We start from the raw sequence: 20,106 nt of genomic DNA, 5'->3' as shown, positions 1-20,106 counted from the left end.
CTAATGAAATGTCTCCATAAATTTAATTATACACTCACGTGAGTGGTTCCTTGATATCTTCTATTCCAGGCATACATGCTGCAATCTAATATGGTAGACCACGGGTACCATCTTGGATTCTAGAATGTTTCTAACAAATATTAGAGAAGTTATACAGGAGCTGGGAATAGATGTTTTGGACTTCATCTTCCACTTCTGCAATCAGGGTCAAAGATGAAATAAATATTAGTGTCCACAGATCAATGGCTGGCTTTGTGCTTCTGCCTCAGATAAAGGTTTATCACTTGCCCAACATTAAGCTGCTTCTAGTACTAATCTCATTAGTTTCATAGCAGATTGTCCTCCACCACTTATCCCTGCCAACCAGGACACACTTGCAGACACAAGGTCTCATGATGAGCCACAATGATTCATTGCCTGCTATGCCAAGCCACCAATGCTATATATAGTCACATCAATACGATTCTCTCCAAGCCCTCAGCTACTCTGAGATCCTGCAAAATCAGAAGACAAATCCCCTCAAGATGAAGATCTTTCTCCTAGCTCTCGGATTTGGTCTGTTTTGTGTCTCATCCCAGTACACCCCTGCAGAGGTACCATGGATGGGCTGATATTGGGGGTTCTCTCTCCTCTCTCTCTGTGTCTCTCTCTCTTTCTCTTCCCACATTTCTCATGTTTATATGATGAGATTTTATAAGCTTCTCAATCCATATATCTTCATATTCTTGATATAATCCTTTTATCATCTCTTTCTATTTTTCCATTAGATGGCTCTTCAAGTAAAATAATGATAATAATATTTTAATAAAGTTAAGTTACCAATGTATTTCCTCGGAGTTTTCATCATATTTGGTGATATTATTTTGGTTCTTCAAAAATCTCTCGATTTTATGGGAATCTGACTCAGGACCTTCTATGGGAATCTGACTCATGACATTATCTGATACGATTCCACTTGGTGGAAAGCTCTCAAGGAATTGGATTTATTTATTTTTCTTTTAACCTAAAGTGTCTCATGGTTGTGAAAAGTGTGGGTGAGAGAAGAGAAAGAAGAGTCAGTATCCACTCCAATGGGGTCTTTCCTCTCCAGATCACGGGGTACTGGCACACGGTTCTCCTAGCTAGTGACGATCCACAGGCCATCAATGAAGATGGGAAACTGAGAGGGCATCTGCGTCACCTGGAGTGTAGTGAGGACTGTAATGAGATTATCCTCGGTTTCTACATCAGGTGAGTGAAACTCTCCTGAACCTAAAGGAACAAGAGAGCTCACCTCCAACACGTGGTCTGTGTTCAAATCTACAGTGAGACGTCTTGATGATGCTCACAGAATTGAGTCTTCTGACCTCTCTTCATGGAACAGTGTTGTAGGCTTGTGAGGAACAAACAAGGACTTCAGTAGGTGGACCCCAGAGAATCTCGTGCAGTGGTGTTTCCTTAGAGGAAATTGTGGTTGTGACTCATGTTGAACCACATCACTCACTACAGAGACTCAGAGGCAGGAAGCAAAGACTCTCTTTTTGGAAGCTCGAACCCAGTGCCAATGGCCATCAGAACCCCAGGACCTGAGTTGGAGCCTTTCCCTTTTACATCTATTGGAAATAGTGGCATCCAATCAGATTATACCATGACTTCAATAGGCAGGACCCCACATTTACCCCTGTCAGCCATGATCCTGCAGCTGACGTTTTGAAAGTCAATATTTAATCAATAAATACATGTTTCTAAAAGTCAGTATTTAGAGAATTGTTAGTATTATGTAGGCATGGATCTGTATATGGGAAATATTTAAATCTGTATATAATATTAATGCAATACTTGTATGAACACACACACATACATATATACTTGTATTTTAAGATGTATGTAAGCAACATATATGCATGGTATATATGTAGATAGACATGTTTTCATGTTACATATTATATATATATATATACATAAAAACACATATGTATATATATATAATTTTTTTATTTACTTTGTTATCTTATGGAAATTCACCCTTGCAAAGCCCTCCAAGGGCTACCATGGAGACCTCTTTGGCTGTCCCAATTGTGAGTGAGAGCTAGGGACATTGTTCGGGTTCAGCTCAGTGATAATACAGCTGGACAATGCCCAGCAGTCTCCAACACCAACATGAATTAACCCCCTAGAAGATAATCAGGTTGGGAAAGTCCAGGTTGAGAAAACCTGTCCTAGAACAACAAATCCAGTTTCAGAATGTGCAGACATTGCATCTGTGTCTGAGTGAAATCACGGATGGTTTTGATCACCTCGAATGCACTGCAATGCCTACAGTTCTACAAAGCAAATATAAAGGAGTGTGCAAAAGAGATGAGGAAAAAAGAGTGTGTGCTCTCTTGGTTTGTCTTGAAGGTTGAAGAAGAAGTGCGATAAGTTCAAAGTTGTGGGGAAGAGAGTCCAGGATGATGTCTACGAAGCTGACTGTGAGTATTTGCTCTTTTGTGTGCTGCATGATCCAAGCCTGCAGGTGTGTTCCAGTGCAGGGTCTTGGGTATAGCACACATCAGGGTGTGTGGGTACTGTCATTCTTTCAGCTTTTATTTGCTATGCAACCTTGGAAATACTGGTAAACATGTGACCATTTGATTCATCAGACCAAGTCAGGATAAGGTACGTGTCATCTCAAGTTGCCTTGTTGGATGTTGGTATTAATTATATGTCAGGATGGTTCCCTGAGTTTATATATATATACCATGGGCTTTTCTGGCATGGAGAGCTTTCTAAAGTAACCTTAAATTATAAAAGTTGTTATAGAACTCGTCTTCCTTTGGTCTGACAATTGAATCACACTGACATATTATTCAATAAACACTTTAAATATGAAGAAGATATGTAATAGGTACACTAACAAAGTATTACCATCTGATTGAAACTCCGAAGGTAAGAATGGACATCCATAAAGTAACAACCCAAACATTCATACTAAATTAGACATAATTTGAATGTTACTTGAAACCAACAAACCTTAATGCTGACTTCTGTATCCATAATATCAAGTAACTGGATTTCAAACACCAATTGTACAAATATTAAATGACCTGAATATTCCATTTTGTGGAAAGAAAATTTACATTTGATATTATCATCTTTGTCTGACACATTTATTTTTATTTTAATATAAATATACAGCGACATTATGTAATATATATATATACAAGACAAGGTGATAACTTGAATATTTAAGATCAACACAATATATTCCAGTCTGTTTTGGTGGAGTTCCATTATTATACTGGCTGGCCTGACCATTGAGTCAGAAAATTGCTGAAAATTAGCTTTTGTGAGATGATTAATCAAGTAGGAGCTGCCCATCTACCATCTTCCTACAGATCTTGCAGCCAGGATCGTTGCTTCCAAGGAACAATATTCAATCCATTAATGACTAGGCAATTTCAAGACTGGAAATCTTGACCATCTGAAGATTGGGATCTGGAATTTCTTCCCTGGATCTGTAGCAACTTATCTGTAGCAACTTAAAGCATTAAGTGCTTTTTAATGAAATAGGATTTATTACGAAAGGAAGGGTCAACATTAAACTGTTACAAGCAAGTAATAGAAAATATATATGTTTTGAAAAAGTGATTATATTGAGTTTTGAGATGTTTATTTTTTTCCCTTCCAGACTCAGGTAAAAATTTCTTCGAAATCAAGTACACCTCAGATCGTGTCACAGCAATATATAATGAAAATACGGATAAGGATGGCAAAGTTAGACACCTTACTGGGCTTCTTGGTGAGTATCATGTCTTTTATTCTCTGGAGAATAGCATAGGTATTTTTTTCTATTTTGTTGGTAAAGAAGAGAAATGTAGGGCTGCATATGAAGAGAAATAGAAAATGAAATGGAAATATACGTATGAATAAAACTTAGAATTCAGTAGACTTTTTTCAGAATTTATGACAAAATACATCATGAACTTTAAATTTTTGTTTTTCCATAATTTTAAAGAGAGGCAAAGCTTGCATGTATTGTTCATGAAATAAAGAGTCAAATCATCCATTCACATACAAGGTTCCCAGGTCTTCTAAAAATAGAGAGTTTGGACTCACACATCATAACCAATGACAGGTCAGGATGCAGAAACGAGGTATCAGATCCACGTATCAAATAGGTGGGGATAAAAGTTTATTTTTTCTTAGATGAAAGAAGAGATACTATTCATTTGTTTCTGTTTGTATTAGCAGAGAGGACCATGGTAATGTGCTCCATGAAAAGTTCAGATCATCTGCTCTCTGGCTATTGAATATTGGACTAGTGGTCCAGAACACCAGGGAATGCATTCATATGTAGAAATAGGGAAAATAAAAAGCCACAGTGTAGAAGAATTTTAGATTCTCAGATCCAAGATATATTCAAGAGAATTTATAAGATTTGGGCAACATTGCATTGACAGAATAAATGGTCTTCAATGTCCTCAGTAGTCATAAGAATTGGTCCATGATAGAATGTTCCATATGTGAAATTCACAGTATTTTCATGTCATCCAAAAGTGACCTGGTACAGTAGGATTAGACACAGCATGGCAATGGTGGGAAAAATGGTTACAGTATGTGACCCAGAGGATGCTTTCTAACAGAAACCCCGTCTGCATTATCCACTTTGAACCATAGCAAAAGAAAAGAGTCTGAGTGAGGAGGAACTGAAGAAATTTGAAGAGCTGACAGTGGAAATGAACATTCCAAAGGAAAACATCAGAAATGTGACAGACACTGGTAAAATCACTTTCCCTCTTCCTGCAGTATAGACAGATATCTGAAATGAAACCAAGGACAGGGAATTTACTTCAGATCCTGCATTTGCAAACTGGCAAACTGTAGACATTGAGCAACCCCAGTGATGATGATTTATATTTTCTTCTCTTTCACAGATGATTGTCCTCCTAACTAAGAACCTTGTTAATGAGGAGACTCTTGAGGTTTGTATCGCGTGACTCTTAGTTCTGTTAAAAATTTCCCCCTTGTGAAAGTTGGTATGAATATTTAATAGTGGAATTGTCCCACTTGAAGTGTGCTGAGATGAGTGTATGGTTTAAAACCTTGACAAGCAAGACTACCTTGGGGTAAAGAGTGTGGTTCTTCAAATCAGAGACAGATTGAGTGAATTTGGTGAAGTATTCTGCCATCAAATTATATTAACACCGGTAAATCCCATTGTGAATAGTGTCTTGTAGCAGCAAAATCTTCAATAACACAAGAGGAGATTTCTCAAAGGCACACTTTTTAAAAATTGTGTTGTGTGGTACTAAAAATTGAACCCTGAGCATGACCACTGAAATGCCCTCCAACCCACCTTATTCTTTATCCTGAGACTGCATGTGTCTAAGATATAGAAGCTGGCCTCAAACTTGAGATATTCCTGCCTCAGCCCGCGAGTCTCTGGGATGCTAGGCATGCACCACTGCTCCATGCACTTGTATCTTAATGCATTGCTGCCTCAGTATTCAACTTAGAAACTCTCAAGGAGTTGCTCATAGTTGCATAAATGTATATTTTCATATAAGACAAATCCCAGTAGAACACGAACCTACCATGTTCAGTGAGAAGAAAAGTGTGTCAGTGTTTGTCCATTTTAGAACAGATTAATGTACTTTGTGTTTTTATTGAAATACTCACCCACATCATGTCATTAAGATCAGCTTGTACATCTCGATGTTTTTTTTGCACCCTCACAGATACTAATAAGATCAGGAATATTCGCAAAGTTATCTTCTCCAAGTCTTCAGATTTATCTATATGAAGAACAAAAAAATATTGCCCACAATTCAAAATCCTTTTTTTTCCTTTTCTGCGAAATTTCAAACTGTGTCTTATGGATTCTCTGTCTGTTCTCTTCTATGTCTCACCTGCTATTCCTGAATTCATAATTGATTAAATAAATTGAATATTATATGCACAAATGTGTGTCTTTGAAGACATTCATGAGAATCTCCATGCACAGAAATACCTATTCCAATGAAAACACTAAACAGCTGGGTGTAGAAGACAATGATTATTTTAGTTAAAACTAGTGGCAAAAGTGCCTCATGACTCCTGAATACAGAGGAAATAATTAGTTCTAACATCACAGATGTGAATGTGGTAAGGTTTACAGAGGAGGGGTCCAGCAAAAAAACTCATGTATGAGACAATGCAAGAAAGTTCAGAGGTGAAAGAATTAGGTTATGAGAGTTGCGATCTAATACTGGATTAATCCAATTCAGTTAACTGGATGGTGACTATAGGCATGTGGAATGTGCTGCAAGAGAGGGTCCCTGGGCTGTTCCTTTGGGGTTTCTATCCTGTCCCTGGTGAGCAGAGCTCTCTCATCTTCCTTGTGCCCTCTCCTGAGATGATCTCCTCCTCCTGGCGCTGCCGTCATTTTGTACTGCCTCCCCTTGGGCAAGGAGCAATGGAGGCAGCCATATGTGGAGTGAACATCTGAAACTATAAGCCCCAGATATATTTCAACTCCTCTAAAATTGTTCTTGTCAGGTCTTTTGGTCATAGTTTTGAAAAAAAGATGAATAAAATAGAATTTTCTGATGTAATGCAAATTATCTATCACGTATCACTTGAGAAGTCATCTGCATGGTTAGAATAGGTTAAAAAAAGAAGACTCATGATGGAAACATACAGGATGCAATACAAATGTCCTTCCTGACATAAATGAGGGAAGGATCTTGGTTAACCAGAATATTTTTACAGTCTACTTTGCCCTGACGTCAGAAAATATTCAAATTATTATGTGGTTGAGCTGCATGAATGTGCTGCACGTGGTAGGGCCTCGGTTCAATAATGTCCTAAAACATCCAATTTAGAAAGTTTCTCCTGGTCCCTGGGGATATATCCCCAACATTTCTCAATAGTTATGTTTCTTAGTCAACACTATAGAAGAGACGGGTACAATGTGACATGAGGCCAAGGCAGAGGACTGAAACCAAGTAAAGATGACAGATGAAGAATTGTTCACATTATTCTCAAAGCCTAAAGGTTACAGAGCGTCTTGTTATCATTAAAGAAACATCATAGACGCTTCTGTTATAAAGCATCAGTCCCCACTGTGTTGACAGAATGCCTAATTTCCAACCTACCATGTACCTCCAAATAACCAATGTTCCACGTAGGAGACAAAGCTCGTCTCATAGAATGTTCCTGCTGAACAGCTTCATTTGGGAGAATCAAAGGATCTGACTTTGATGTCAGGCTCCAGGTCTGTGAGAAGCTAAAATCTTCTGTGTAAACCATTAGGTTGGGACTTTGTCATGCCAGCCCCAGGCACTGACTCATCCCTTACACTCTTCACAGTAATAAAAAGGAAGGGCTTGGAGGATATGAGCATTTTCATTTAAAAAGCTCCCAGGAATCTAGGACTTAACAAACTTGCTGAACTGTAGGTAGGTACCAAAGGATCTTATGAATGGCATCTAAACATAATGGTGAGAGTTAGTGATTTTTCATGGATCAAAGACAATGGGAAGCTGTTATGGTGTGCATGGGAGGTGTTCTCTGAAAGCTCACATGTGAGAGAATGCAAGAGGATTTGGAGCAGAAATGAATGGATTATACATTTAGCCTAATCAGTGACTTAATCCCTAATGGGATTAACTAATGGTAGCTGAGGTTTGGCTGGAGGAGGTGGGCATTGGGACATGGCTTTGTGGTAATGATTTTTTTAAAAAAATCTGGATTCTGGAGACTCTGTCTTTCTGTTTTTTGATTCCATGTGAGCAGCTTCCCTCTACCACACTCTTCCGCCATGTCATTCTGCCTCACCTTGAGCCCCAGTGAATGGAGCCTGTTGCCCAAGAACTGAGACTTCTGAAACTATGATCTCCCAAATGAACTCTTTGTCCTCTATAATTGTTATGATAGGATCTTTTAATCACAGTGACAAAAAGAGCTGACTAAAACAGATGGTCCTCTGTCTGCAACACTTTCCCTCTGTCTAGAAGTCTGGATTCTCCTGAATAATCCTCCTGCGGAAGCTGGTGGCCGCCATCTTGTCCTGGGATCACCTGGTATTCTCTCTCTTCTTCAGGTTCCATACTCTTCCTTGCAAGTTCGCATTTCCCCCTTTTCTATGGACATGATCCAAGTTGAATTAATACACACCCCAAGGGCCTCGTTTTAGCTTGATTAACCACTGGGGACACTGCTCCTGAGGGACAAATTTCAACATAGAAATTTTCAGGCAGGGCTCTCAATTCAACAAATCTCAGAAACTTCACTTTCTCTCTTATGAAATGCTTAATTAATCTTATATCTCTTGGGCAAATCACTTGGTCTGGATGAGTTGACCTTCAAATGTATGGCTGGTTTCATTTATCTAATATTCTGTTACATATTTTTATATGCTTTAGATGAACATATTTCTTCAAAATATATTTTGATTGTCAATTACACACACACACACACACACACACACACACACACACACACACACACACATATATATAGTCCTAAGTGCTGAACACAGGAGAGCTTAGCTACTGAGTCATATCCCAATTCCTTTTTGTATTTCATTTTGAGTCTGCATCCCAATAACTTTCTCAGAGCCTAACTCTTTATTGTAAAGGCCATTTATGACAAACTCAAGGTCGGCATTGAACTAAAAGGAAGAATAACTAAAAGCAATTACTATAAATTCAGGAACAAAAAAGGCTGTCCATTCTCAAAAATCCTATTTGTGAAAATAGAATCCTTGAAATGCTAGCCAGTGTGATGAGACCAGAAAAAGTAATCAAGGGGATACAAATTGGAGAAGTCAAACTATCTCTGCCGAAGATATTATCCTCTAACTAGAAAATATATAAAACTCTACTAGAAGACTATTCTTGAGTTTATAAATGAGTTTAGCAAAGCAGCAGGATACAGATCAACACAAACCAAATCAGTGAATTTCCTATCCTCCCACAGTGATTCAGCATTGAAGGAAATCAGGAAAAAATCATCCCATTCACAAGAACCTCAAAAATTAAATATGTAGGTATTAATATAAACAAATAGGTATAAAAGCACTGCAGTGGAATTTATAGAAAACTGAAGAAGAAATTGAGGAAGATCTTAGAAGATGGAAGGACAGCCCATGTTTATGGATAGGCAAAATTAATATTTTAAAAATGGCCATAATACCAAAAGCAATATCCAGATTCAATGCAATCCCTGTAAAAATAACAATGACATTCTTCACAGCATTAGAAATGTATTCTTAAATTTATTTGGGAGAATAAGAGACCCAGAAAAGGTAAAGAAATAATAACTAGGAAAATCAAAGCAGGTGACATTATCTGAAATTATACTACAGAGCTGTATTTACAAAAGAGTTTGTTATTGGCATCAAATTGTCACAAAGAGCAAAGGAATAAAATATAGGACCAAGAGAAAAATCATATACCTACAGCTGTATGATATTTGGCAACGTTGCCAAAAATATATCTTGGAGAAAAGACCGCCATTTTAACAAATGGTGTTGGAGAAAACTGGATAACTACCTATAGCAACATGAAATGACACCTCAGTCTCTCCACCCACAGATAATTCAAATCAACATGCATCAAAGATTTAGAAATTAGACAAGAAATTTTATAACTGCTAGAAGTAAATTAGGTAAAAATATTTGAGTGTACTTCAAATACTGACATGATCCTCATGTTTGGATCCCCAAGATCCTCACAGTTAGGGTTGGTATACACGTGACAGCCTGTGTCCTACTACTTTCAGAGAGATGGACCCTGGGTTGATCTAATGTGGTCAGCTAATGTGGGCAATTCAACTGGATAACTTGAAACCACATGGATCTCAATTCCATGTAAGGCTTGTAAATTGATTGAAAGAGCATTTGTATTTATTATTATTACTATTGAAACATCTTCTTAAATTGAATCATAGACTTATGTGAGTGGTGCCTTCTCACCTTCTATCTCAGGAATAATTGTTGTAATCTAATATGGTAGACCATGGGTACCATCTTTGATTCTAGAAAGTTTCTAACAACATTCTCCCAAAATATTAGAGAAGTTATACAGGAGCTGGGAATAGATGTTTTGGACTTCATCTTCCACTTCTGCGATCAGGGTCAAAGATGAAATAAATATTAGTGTCCACAGATCAATGGCTGGCTTTGTGCTTCTGCCTCAGATAAAGGTCGATCACTTGCCCAATATTAAGCTGCTTCTAGTACTAATCCCATTAGTTTCATAGCAGAATGTCCTCCACCGCCTATCCCTGCCAACCAGGACACACTTGTAGACACAGGTCTCATGATGAGCCACAATGATTCACTGCCTGCCATGCCAAGTCACCAATGCTATATATAGTCACATGAATACGATTCTCTCCAAGCCCTCAGCTACTCTGAGATCCTGCAAAATCAGAAGACAAATCTCCTCATCATGAAGATCTTTCTCCTTCCTCTCGGATTTGGTCTGTTTTGTGTCTCATCCCAGTACACCCCTGCAGAGGTACCATGGATGTGCTGATCATGGGGGTTCTCTCTCCTCTCTCTCCTCTCTCTCTCTCTCTCTCTCTCTCTCTCTTTCTCTCTCTCTCTCTCTCTCTCTCTCTCTCTCTCTCTCTCTCTCTCTCTCTCCTCTCTTCCCACATTTCTAATTTTTATGTGATGAGATTTTTTAAGCTTCTCAGTCCATATGTATTCATATTCATGATATAACCCTTTTATCAACTCTTTGTATTTTTCCATCAGATGGCTCTTCAAGTCAAATAATCATAGTAATAATTTTAATAAAGTTAAGTTACCAGTGTATTTCCTTGGAGTTTCCATCATATTTGGTGATATCATGTTCTTTCTTCCCAAATCTCTCAATTTTATGGGAATCTCTCTCATGACCTTGTATGGGAATCTGACTCATGACCTTCTATGGTAATCTGACTCCAGACCTTCTACGGGAATCTGACTCATGACATTATCTGGTATGATTCTACTTGGTGGAAAGCTCTCAAGGAATTGGATTTATTTATTTTTGTATGGGATTGTATGTGGATTGTATGGGATTCCTTTTATATGAGTAATGCCAAATGATGAACAAAATTGTTAAAAAAGAGGTAGAAGTATAACCAGGGGCATTATCTGTTTTTAACTGTTTTGGAATTCCTACAGTGGCAAAATTTTGTAAGCAATGAGCTATAACATGTTTAGTTTTTCCTCCGGCATGAAGGGGGCCCATCAAAAATCCAGAAGATGTATCAACTGTTACATGGAAATATTTTAATTTTCCAAATTCTGGCAAGTGTGTGATGTTCATTTGCCAAAAAATGGTTAGGTATCAGTCCTCTAGGATTGACTCCAAGATTAACTTGTGGTAAAAACGTCACACAATTTTGCATTGTTTTATTATTTGTCTAGCTTGTCCCTTAGTTATTTTAAAACACTTTGTAAAGTATTAGCATTGACATGGAACCTTTTAGGAAAATATATAGCTTCTTCTAGTGTAGAGAAAATATGTATGTCATGTGTAGTTTTATCTGCTAAATCATTGCCCAAACTAAGGGCTATATTAGATAAATGAAACCAGCCATACATTTGAAGGTCAACTCATCCAGACAAACTGATTTCCCCAAGAGATATAAGATTAATTAAGCATTTCACCAGAGAGAAAGTGAAGTTTCTGAGATGGGCTGAATTGAGAGCCCTGCCTGCAAATTTCTATGTTGAAATTTGTCCCTCAGGAGCAGTGTCCCCAGTGGCTAATCAAGCTAAAACGAGGCCCTTGGGGTGTGTATTAATTTAACTTGGATCATGTCCATAGAAAAGGGGGAAATGCGAACTTGCAAGGAAGAGTATGGAACCTGAAGAAGAGAGAGAATACCAGGTGATCCCAGGACAAGATGGTGGCCACCAGCTTCCGCAGGAGGATTATTCAGGAGAATCCAGACTTCTAGACAGAGGGAAAGGGTTGGAGACAGATGACCATCTCTTTTAGTTAGCTTTTTTTTGTCACTGTGATTAAAAGATCCTATCATAACAATTATACAGGACAAAGAGTTCATTTGGGGGTTCATAGTTTCAGAAGTCTCAGTCCTTAGACAGCAGGCTCCATTCACTGGGGCTCAAGGTGAGGCAGAACGAAATGGTGGAAGAGTGTGGTAGAGGGAAGCAGCTCATATAGATTCAGGAAACAGAGAGACAGAGTCACCAGTCTCCAGATAAAAAAAAATCATTACCACCAAGCCATGTCCCAATGCCCACATCCTCCAGCCAAACCTCAACTACCATCAGTTAATCCCATTAGGGATTAATTCACTGATTAGGATAAATGTATAATCCATTCATTTCTGCTCCAAATCCTCTTGCATTCACTCACATGTGAGCTTTCAGAGAACACCTCCCATGCACACCATAACAGCTTCCCATTGTCTTTGATCCATGAAAAAAATCACTAACTCTCACCATTATGTTTAGATGCCATTCATAAGATCCTTTGGTACCTACCTACAGTTCAGCAAGTTTGTTAAGTCCTAGATTCCTGGGAGCTTTTTAAATGAAAATGCTTATGACCTCCAAACAATTCCTTTTTATTACTGTGAAAAGTGTAAGGGATGAGTCAGTGCCTGGGGCTGGCATGACAAAGTCCCAACCTAATGGTTTACAAGTTAGATTTTAGCTTCTCACAGACCTGGAGCCTGAGGTCAAAGTCAGATACTTAGATTCTCCCAAATAAAGCTGTTAAGCTGGAAAATTCTATGAGAAGAGCTTTGTCTCCTACGTGGAACATTGGTTATTTGGAGGTAGATGGTAGGTTGGAAATTAGGCATTCTGTCAACACAGTGGGGACTGATGCTTTATAACAGAAGTGTCTATGATGTTTCTTTAACCATAACAAGATGCTTTGTAACCTTTAGGCTTTGAGAATAATGTGAACAATTCTTCATCTGTCATCTTTACTTGGTTTCAGTCCTCTGCCTTGGCCTCATGTCACATTGTACCCGTCTCTTCTATAGTGTTGACTAAGAAACATAACTATTGAGAAATGTTGGGGATATATCCCCAGGGACCAGGAGAAACTTTCTAAATTGGATGTTTTAGGACATTATTGAACCCAGGCCCTACCACGTGCAGCACATTTATGCAGCTCAACCACATAATAATTTGAATATTTTCTGACGTCAGGGCAAAGTAGACTGTAAAAATATTCTGGTTAACCAAGATCCTTCCCTCATTTATGTCAGGAAGGACATTTGTATTGCATCCTGTATGTTTCCATCACGAGTCTTCTTTTTTTAACCTATTCTAACCATGCAGATGACTTCTCAAGTGATATGTGATATATAATTTGCATTGCATCAGAAAAGTCTATTTTAATTATCTTTTTCAAAACTATGACCAAAAGACGTGACAAGAACAATTTAAGAGGAGCTAAAGTGTATCTGGGGGCTTATAGTTTCAGATGTTCACTCCACATATGGCTGCCTCCATTGCTCCTGGTCCAAGGGGAGGTAGAATAAAATGGCGGCAGGTCCTGGAGGAGGAGAACAGCACAGGATAGGACACCAGGAAGATGAGAGAGCTCTGCTCACCAGGGACAGGATAGAAACCCCAAAGGAACAGCCCAGGGACCCTCTCCTGCAGCACATTCCACATGCCTATAGTTACCACCCAGTTAACTCATTCAAGTGGATTAATCCAGTATTAGATCACAACTCTCATTACCTAAGCCTTTAACTGTAAACTGTCTTGCATTGTCTTATACATGAGTTTTTGCTGGGCCCCTCCTCTGTAAACATTACCACATTCACATATGTAATGTTAGAACTTATTATTTCCTCTGTATTCAGGAGTCATGATGCACTTTTGCCACTAGTTTTAACTAAAATAATCATTGTCTTATACAGCCAGGTGTTTAGTGTTTTCATTGGCATAGGTACTTCTGTGCATGGAGATTCTCATGAATGTCTTCAAAGACACATATTTGTGCATATAATATTCAATTTATTTAATCAATTATGAATTCAAAAATAGCAGGTGAGACATAGAAGAGAACAGACAGAGAATCCATAAGACACAGTTTGAAATTTCGCAGAAAAGGAAAAAAAAAGGATTTTAAATTGTGGGCAATATTTTTTTGTTCTTCATATAGATAAATCTGAAGACTTGGAGAAGATAACTTTGCGAATATTCCTGATCTTATTAGTATCTGTGAGGGTGCAAAAAAAAATTGAGATGTAGAAGCTGATGTTAATGACATGATGTGGGTGACTATTTCAATAAAAACACAAAGTACATTAATCTGTTTTAAAATGGACAAACACTGACACACTTTTCTTCTCACTGAACATGGTATGTTCATGTTCTACTGGGATTTTTTATATAAAATATACATTTATGCAACTATGGGCAACTCCTTGAGATTTTCTAGGTTGCATTCTGAGGCATGCAATGCGTTAAGAAACAAGTGCTTGGAGCAGTGGTGCATGCCTAGGATCCCAGAGCCTCTACAGGCTGAGACAGGAATATCTCAAGTTTGAGGCCAGCTTCTATATCTTAGACAGATGCAGTCTCAGGATAAAGAATAAGGTGGGTTGGAGGGCATTTCAGTGGTCATGCTCTGGGTTCAATTTTTAGTACCACACAACAAAATTTTTAAGAAGTGTGCCTTTGAGAAATCTCCTCTTGAGTTACTGAAGATTTTCCCACTACAAGATACTATTCACAATGGGATTTACCAGTGTTAATATAATTTGATGGTAGAGTACTTCATAAAATACCCTCAACCTTTCTCCAAATTGAAGAACCCCACTCTTTACCCCAAGGTAGACTTGCTTTTCAATGTTTTAAACACATACACTCATCTCAGCCCCCTACAAGGAGAACAATTTCACTATTAAATATTCATACCAACTTTCACAAGCGGGAAATTTTTAACAGAACTGAGTCACGCAATACAAACCTCAAGAGTGTCCTCATCAACAAGGTTTTTAGTTAGGAGGACAATCATCTGTGAAAGAGAAGAAAAGAGAAAACATGATCACTGGGGTTGCTCAATGTCTACAGATTTCCATTTTGCAAATGGAGGATCTAAATTAAGTTCCCTGTCCTTGGTTTTATTTCAGATATCTGTCTATACTGCAGGAAGAGGGAAAGTGACTTTACCAGTGTCTGTCACATTTCTGATGTTTTCCTTTGGAATGTTCATTTCCACTGTCAGCTCTTCAAATTTCTTCTGTTCCTCCTCACTCAGACTTTTATCTTTTCCTATGGTTCAAAGTGGATAATGCAGACGGGGTTTCTGTTAGAAAGCGTCCTCTGGGTCACATACTGTAACCATTTTTCCCACCACTGCCATGCTGCATCTAATCCTACTGTACCAGGTCACTCTTGGGTGACATGAAAATACTGTGAATTTCACATATGGAACATTCTATCATGGACCAGTTCTTATGACTACTGAGGACATTGAAGACCATTTATTCTGTCAATGCAATGTTGCCCAAATCTTATGATTCTCTTGAATATATCTTGGATCTGAGAATCTAAAATTCTTCTACACTGTGGTTTTTTATTTTCCCTATGTCTATATATGAATCCATTCTCTGGTGTTCTGGACCACTAGTCCAATATTCAATAGCCAGAGAGCAGATGATCTGAACTTTTCATGGAGCACATTACCATGGTCCTCTCTGCTAATACAAACAGAAACAAATGAATAGTGTCTCTTCTTTCATCTAAGAAAAAATAAACTTGTATCCCCACCTATTTGACACGTGGATCTGATACCTCGTTTCTGCATCTTGACCTGTCATTGGTTATGATGTGTGAGTCCAAACTCTCTATTTTTAGAAGACCTGGGAACCTTGTATGTGAATGGATGATATGACTCTTTATTTCATGAACAATACATGTAAGCTTTGCCACTCTTCAAAAACTTATGGTACAACAAATATTTTAAGTTCATGATGTATTTTGTCATGAATTCTGAAACAAGTCTACTGATTCTAAATTTTATACATACCTATTTTTCCATTTCATTTTCTATTTTTCATCATATGCAGCCCCACATTTCTCTCCTTTACCAACAAAATAGAAAAAAAATACCTCTTGTATTCTCCATAGGGTAAAAGACATGATACTCACCAAGAAGCCCAGTAAAGTGTGTAACTTTGCCATCTTTATCCGTATTTTCATTATATAGTGCTTTGACTCGATCTGAGGCGTACTTGATTTTGAAGACATTTTTACCTGAGTCTGGAAGGGAAAGAATAAATATCTCAAAACTTTATATATATATTCTATTACTTGCTTGTAACACTTTAATGTGGACCCTTCCATTCATAATAAATCCTATTTCACTAAAATGGCACTTTATGTGTTATAACCAGATAAGTTGCTACAGATCCAGGGAAGCAATTCCAGATCCCAATCTTCAGATTGTCGAGATTCCCAGTCTTGAAATTGCCTAGTCATTAATGGATTGAATATTGTTCCTTGGAAGCAACGATCCTGGCTCCAAGATCTGTAGGAAGATGGTAGATGGGCAGCTCCTACTTGGTTAATCATCTCACAAAAGCTAATTTCAAATTTTCTGCAATTTTATGACTCAAAGGTCAGGCCAGCCAGTATTATAATGGAACTCCACCAAAAGAGACTGGAATATATTGTGTTGATCTTAAATATTCAAGTTATCACCTTCAACAACATAATATTGCTGTATATTTATATTAAAATAAAAATAAATGTGTCAGACAAAGATGATAATATCAAATGTACATTTTCTTTCCAAAAAATAAAATATTCAGGTCATTTAATATTTATACAATTGGTGTTTGAAATCCAGTCACTTGATATTATGGATACAGAAGTCTGTATTAATGTTTTGTTGGTTTCAAGTAACATTCAAATTATGTTTAATTTAATATGAATGTTTGGGTTGTTACTTTATTGATGTCCTTTGGAGTTTATCTTACCTTTGGAGATAAAGATTACTTTATCTTACCTTTGGAGTTTCAATCAGACAGTAATACTGTGTTAGTGTACCTATTACATATCTTCTTCATATTTAAATGGTTTATTGAATAATATGACAGAGTGATTCACTTGTCAGACCAAAGGAAGACGAGTTCTAAAATAACTTTTATAATTTAAGGTTACTTTAGAAAGCTCTCCATGCCAGAAAAGCCCATGATATATATATATATATATATATATATATATATATATATATATATATATATATATATATATACATAAACTCAGGGAACCATCCTGACATATAATTAATACCAACATCCAACAAGGCAACTTGAGATGACACGTACCTTATCCTGACTTGGTCTGATGAATCAAATGCTCACATGTTTACCAGTATTTCCAAGGTTGCATAGCAAATAAAAGCAGAAAGAGTGACAGTATCCACACACCTTGATGTTTGCTATACCCAAGACCCTGCACTGGAACACACCTGCAGGCTTGGATCATGCAGCACACAAAAGAGCAAATACTCACAGTCAGCTTCGTAGACATCATCCTGGATTCTCTTCCCCACAACTTTGAACTGATCACACTTCTTCTTCAACCTTCAAGACAAACCAAGAGAGCACACATTCATTTTTCCTCATCTCCTCTTGCACACTCCTTCATAGTTGCTTTGTAGAACTGTAGGCGTTGCAGTGCATTCGAGGTGGTCAAAACCATCCGTGATTCCACTCAGACACAGATGCAATGTCTGCACATTCGGGAATTTGCTTTGTTGTTCTAGGACAGGTTTTCTCAACCTGGACTTTCCCAACCTGATTATCTTCTAGGGGGTTAATTCATGTTGGTGTTGCAGACTACTGGGCATTGTCCAGCTGTATTATCACTGAGCTGAACCTGAACGATGTCCCTAGCTCTCACTCACAATTGGGACAGCCAAAGAGGTCTCCATGGTAGTTCTTGGAGGGCTTTGCAAGGGTGAATTTCCATAAGATAACAAAGTAAATAAAAAATTATATATATATATACATATGTGTTTTTATGTATATATATATATATATATAATATGTAACATGAAAACATGTCTATCTACATATATACCATGCATATATGTTGCTTACATTCATCTTAAAATACAAGTATATATGTATGTGTGTGTGTTCATACATGTATTACATTAATATTATATACAGATTTAAATATTTCCCATATACATATCCATGCCTACATAATACTAACAATTCTCAAAATTCTGACTTGTAGAAACATATATTTATTGATTAAATATTGACTTTCTAAATGTCAGCTGCAGGATCATGGCTGACAGGGGTAAATGTAGGGTCCTGCCTATTGAAGTCATGGTATAATCTGATTGGGATGCCACTATTTCCAATAGATGTAAAAGGGAAAGGCTCCAACTCAGGTCCTGGGGTTCTGATGGCCATTAGCACTGGGTTCGAGCTTCCAAGGAGAGAGTCTTTGCTTCCTGCCTCTGAGTCTCTGTAGTGAGTGATGTGGTTCAACATGAGTCACAACCACAAATTCCTCTAAGGAAACACCACTGCACGAGATTCTCTGGGGTCCACCTACTGAAGTCCTTGTTTGTTCCTCACAAGCCTACAACACTGTTCCATGAAGAGAGGTCAGAAGACTCAATTCTGTGAGCATCATCAACACGTCTCACTGTGGATTTGAAAACAGACCACGTGTCGGAGGTGAGCTCTCTTGTTCCTTTAGGTATAGGAGAGTTTCACTCACCTTTTCTGGAAAACAAAGACAATCTCATCACGATCCCCAATACACTCCAGGTGACTCAGTTGCCCTCTCAGTCTCCCATCTTCACTGTTTGCCTGTGGATCATCACTAGCTATGAGAATCGTGCGCCAGGACGTTGTGTACTGGAGAGAAAAGACCCCATTGGAGTGTACACTGACTCTTCTTTCTCTTCTCTCTCCCACACTTATCACAACCATCAGATGCTTTAGGTTAGAAGAAAAATAAATCCAATACTTTGAGTACTTTCCACCAAGTGGAATCGTATCAGATAATGTCATGAGTCAGATTCTTATAGAAGGTCATGAGTCAGATTCCCATAGAAGGTCATGAGAGAGATTCCCATAAAATTGAGAGATTTTGGAAGAACCAAAATGATATCACCAACGATGATGGAAATCCAAGGAAATACATTGGTAACTTAAGTTTATTAAAATATTATTATCATTATTTTACTTGAAGAGCCCTCTGATGGAAAAATACAAAGAGATGATAAAAGGATTATATCATGAATATGAAGATATATGGACTGAGAAGCTTATAAATTCTCATCATATAAACATGAGAAATGTGGGAAGAGAAAGAGAGAGTGACACACAGAGAGAGGAGAGAGAATCCCCAATATCAGCCCATCCATGGTACCTCTGCAGGGGTGTACTGGGATGAGACACAAAACAGACCAAATCCGAGAGCTAGGAGAAAGATCTTCATCTTGAGGGGATTTGTCTTCTGATTTTGCAGGATCTCAGAGTAGCTGAGGGCTTGGAGAGAATCGTATTCATGTGACTATATATAGCATTGGTGGCTTGGCACGGCAAGCAGTGAATCATTGTGGCTCATCATGAGACCTTGTGTCTACAAGTGTGTCCTGGTTGGCAGGGAAAGGCGGTGGAGGACAATCTGCTATGAAACTAATGGGATTAGTACTAGAAGCAGCTTAATGTTGGGCAAGTGATCGACCTTTATCTGAGGCAGAAGCACAAAGCAAGCCATTGATCTGTGGACACTAATATTTATTTCATCTTTGACCCTGATCGCAGAAGTGGAAGATGAAGTCCAAAACATCTATTCCCAGCTCCTGTATAACTTCTCTAATATTTTGGGAGAATGTTGTTAGAAACTTTCTAGAATCAAAGATGGTACACGTGGTCTACCATATTAGATTACAACATTTATACCTGAGATAGAAGGTGAGAAGGCACCACTCACATGAGTCTATGATTCAATTTAAGAAGACGTTTCAATAGTAATAACATTAAATACAAATGCTCTTTCAGTCAATTCACAAGCCTTCCTTGGAATTGAGATCCATGTGGTTTCAAGTTATCCAATTGAATTACCCTCATTAGCTGACCACATTAGATCAACCCAGGGTCCATCTCTCTGAAAGTAGTAGGACACAG

At 37.9% G+C, this 20,106-nt stretch overlaps 2 protein-coding genes across 3 annotated transcripts; one reads left to right on the top strand and one right to left on the bottom strand.

Moving 5' to 3' along the window:
- The first annotated feature begins 486 nt into the window (after positions 1 to 486).
- LOC144371819 (lipocalin Cav p 3.0101-like) lies at positions 487 to 5,876 on the top strand. The gene is made up of 7 exons (XM_078035168.1): positions 487 to 593; positions 1,091 to 1,230; positions 2,380 to 2,450; positions 3,650 to 3,760; positions 4,639 to 4,740; positions 4,896 to 4,943; positions 5,700 to 5,876. Exons 1-6 carry the CDS (start codon positions 525 to 527, stop codon positions 4,913 to 4,915), a joined length of 513 nt encoding a protein of 170 aa, XP_077891294.1. The 5' UTR covers positions 487 to 524; the 3' UTR covers positions 4,916 to 4,943; positions 5,700 to 5,876.
- A 7,484-nt stretch (positions 5,877 to 13,360) lies between these two features.
- On the bottom strand, positions 13,361 to 19,456 carry LOC144371818 (lipocalin Cav p 3.0101-like). 2 transcript variants are annotated; one of them, XM_078035167.1, is made up of 7 exons: positions 19,346 to 19,456; positions 18,689 to 18,828; positions 17,462 to 17,532; positions 16,094 to 16,204; positions 15,113 to 15,214; positions 14,910 to 14,957; positions 13,361 to 13,481 (listed from the first exon to the last, which is right to left on the bottom strand). In XM_078035167.1, exons 1-6 carry the CDS (start codon positions 19,412 to 19,414, stop codon positions 14,938 to 14,940), a joined length of 513 nt encoding a protein of 170 aa, XP_077891293.1. In that variant the 5' UTR covers positions 19,415 to 19,456; the 3' UTR covers positions 13,361 to 13,481; positions 14,910 to 14,937. The 2 variants fall into 2 exon arrangements, with proteins under 2 accessions (XP_077891293.1, XP_077891292.1); XM_078035166.1 differs by lacking the exon at positions 13,361 to 13,481 and adding an exon at positions 13,931 to 14,156.
- Between the last annotated feature and the right edge of the window lie 650 nt (positions 19,457 to 20,106).

Source organism: Ictidomys tridecemlineatus, chromosome Y, assembly GCF_052094955.1.
Source record: "Ictidomys tridecemlineatus isolate mIctTri1 chromosome Y, mIctTri1.hap1, whole genome shotgun sequence".
Classification (NCBI taxonomy): Eukaryota; Metazoa; Chordata; class Mammalia; order Rodentia; family Sciuridae; genus Ictidomys; species Ictidomys tridecemlineatus.
Note: the sequence above shows the minus strand (reverse complement) of the source record. Positions and strands in the feature narration are given on the sequence as shown.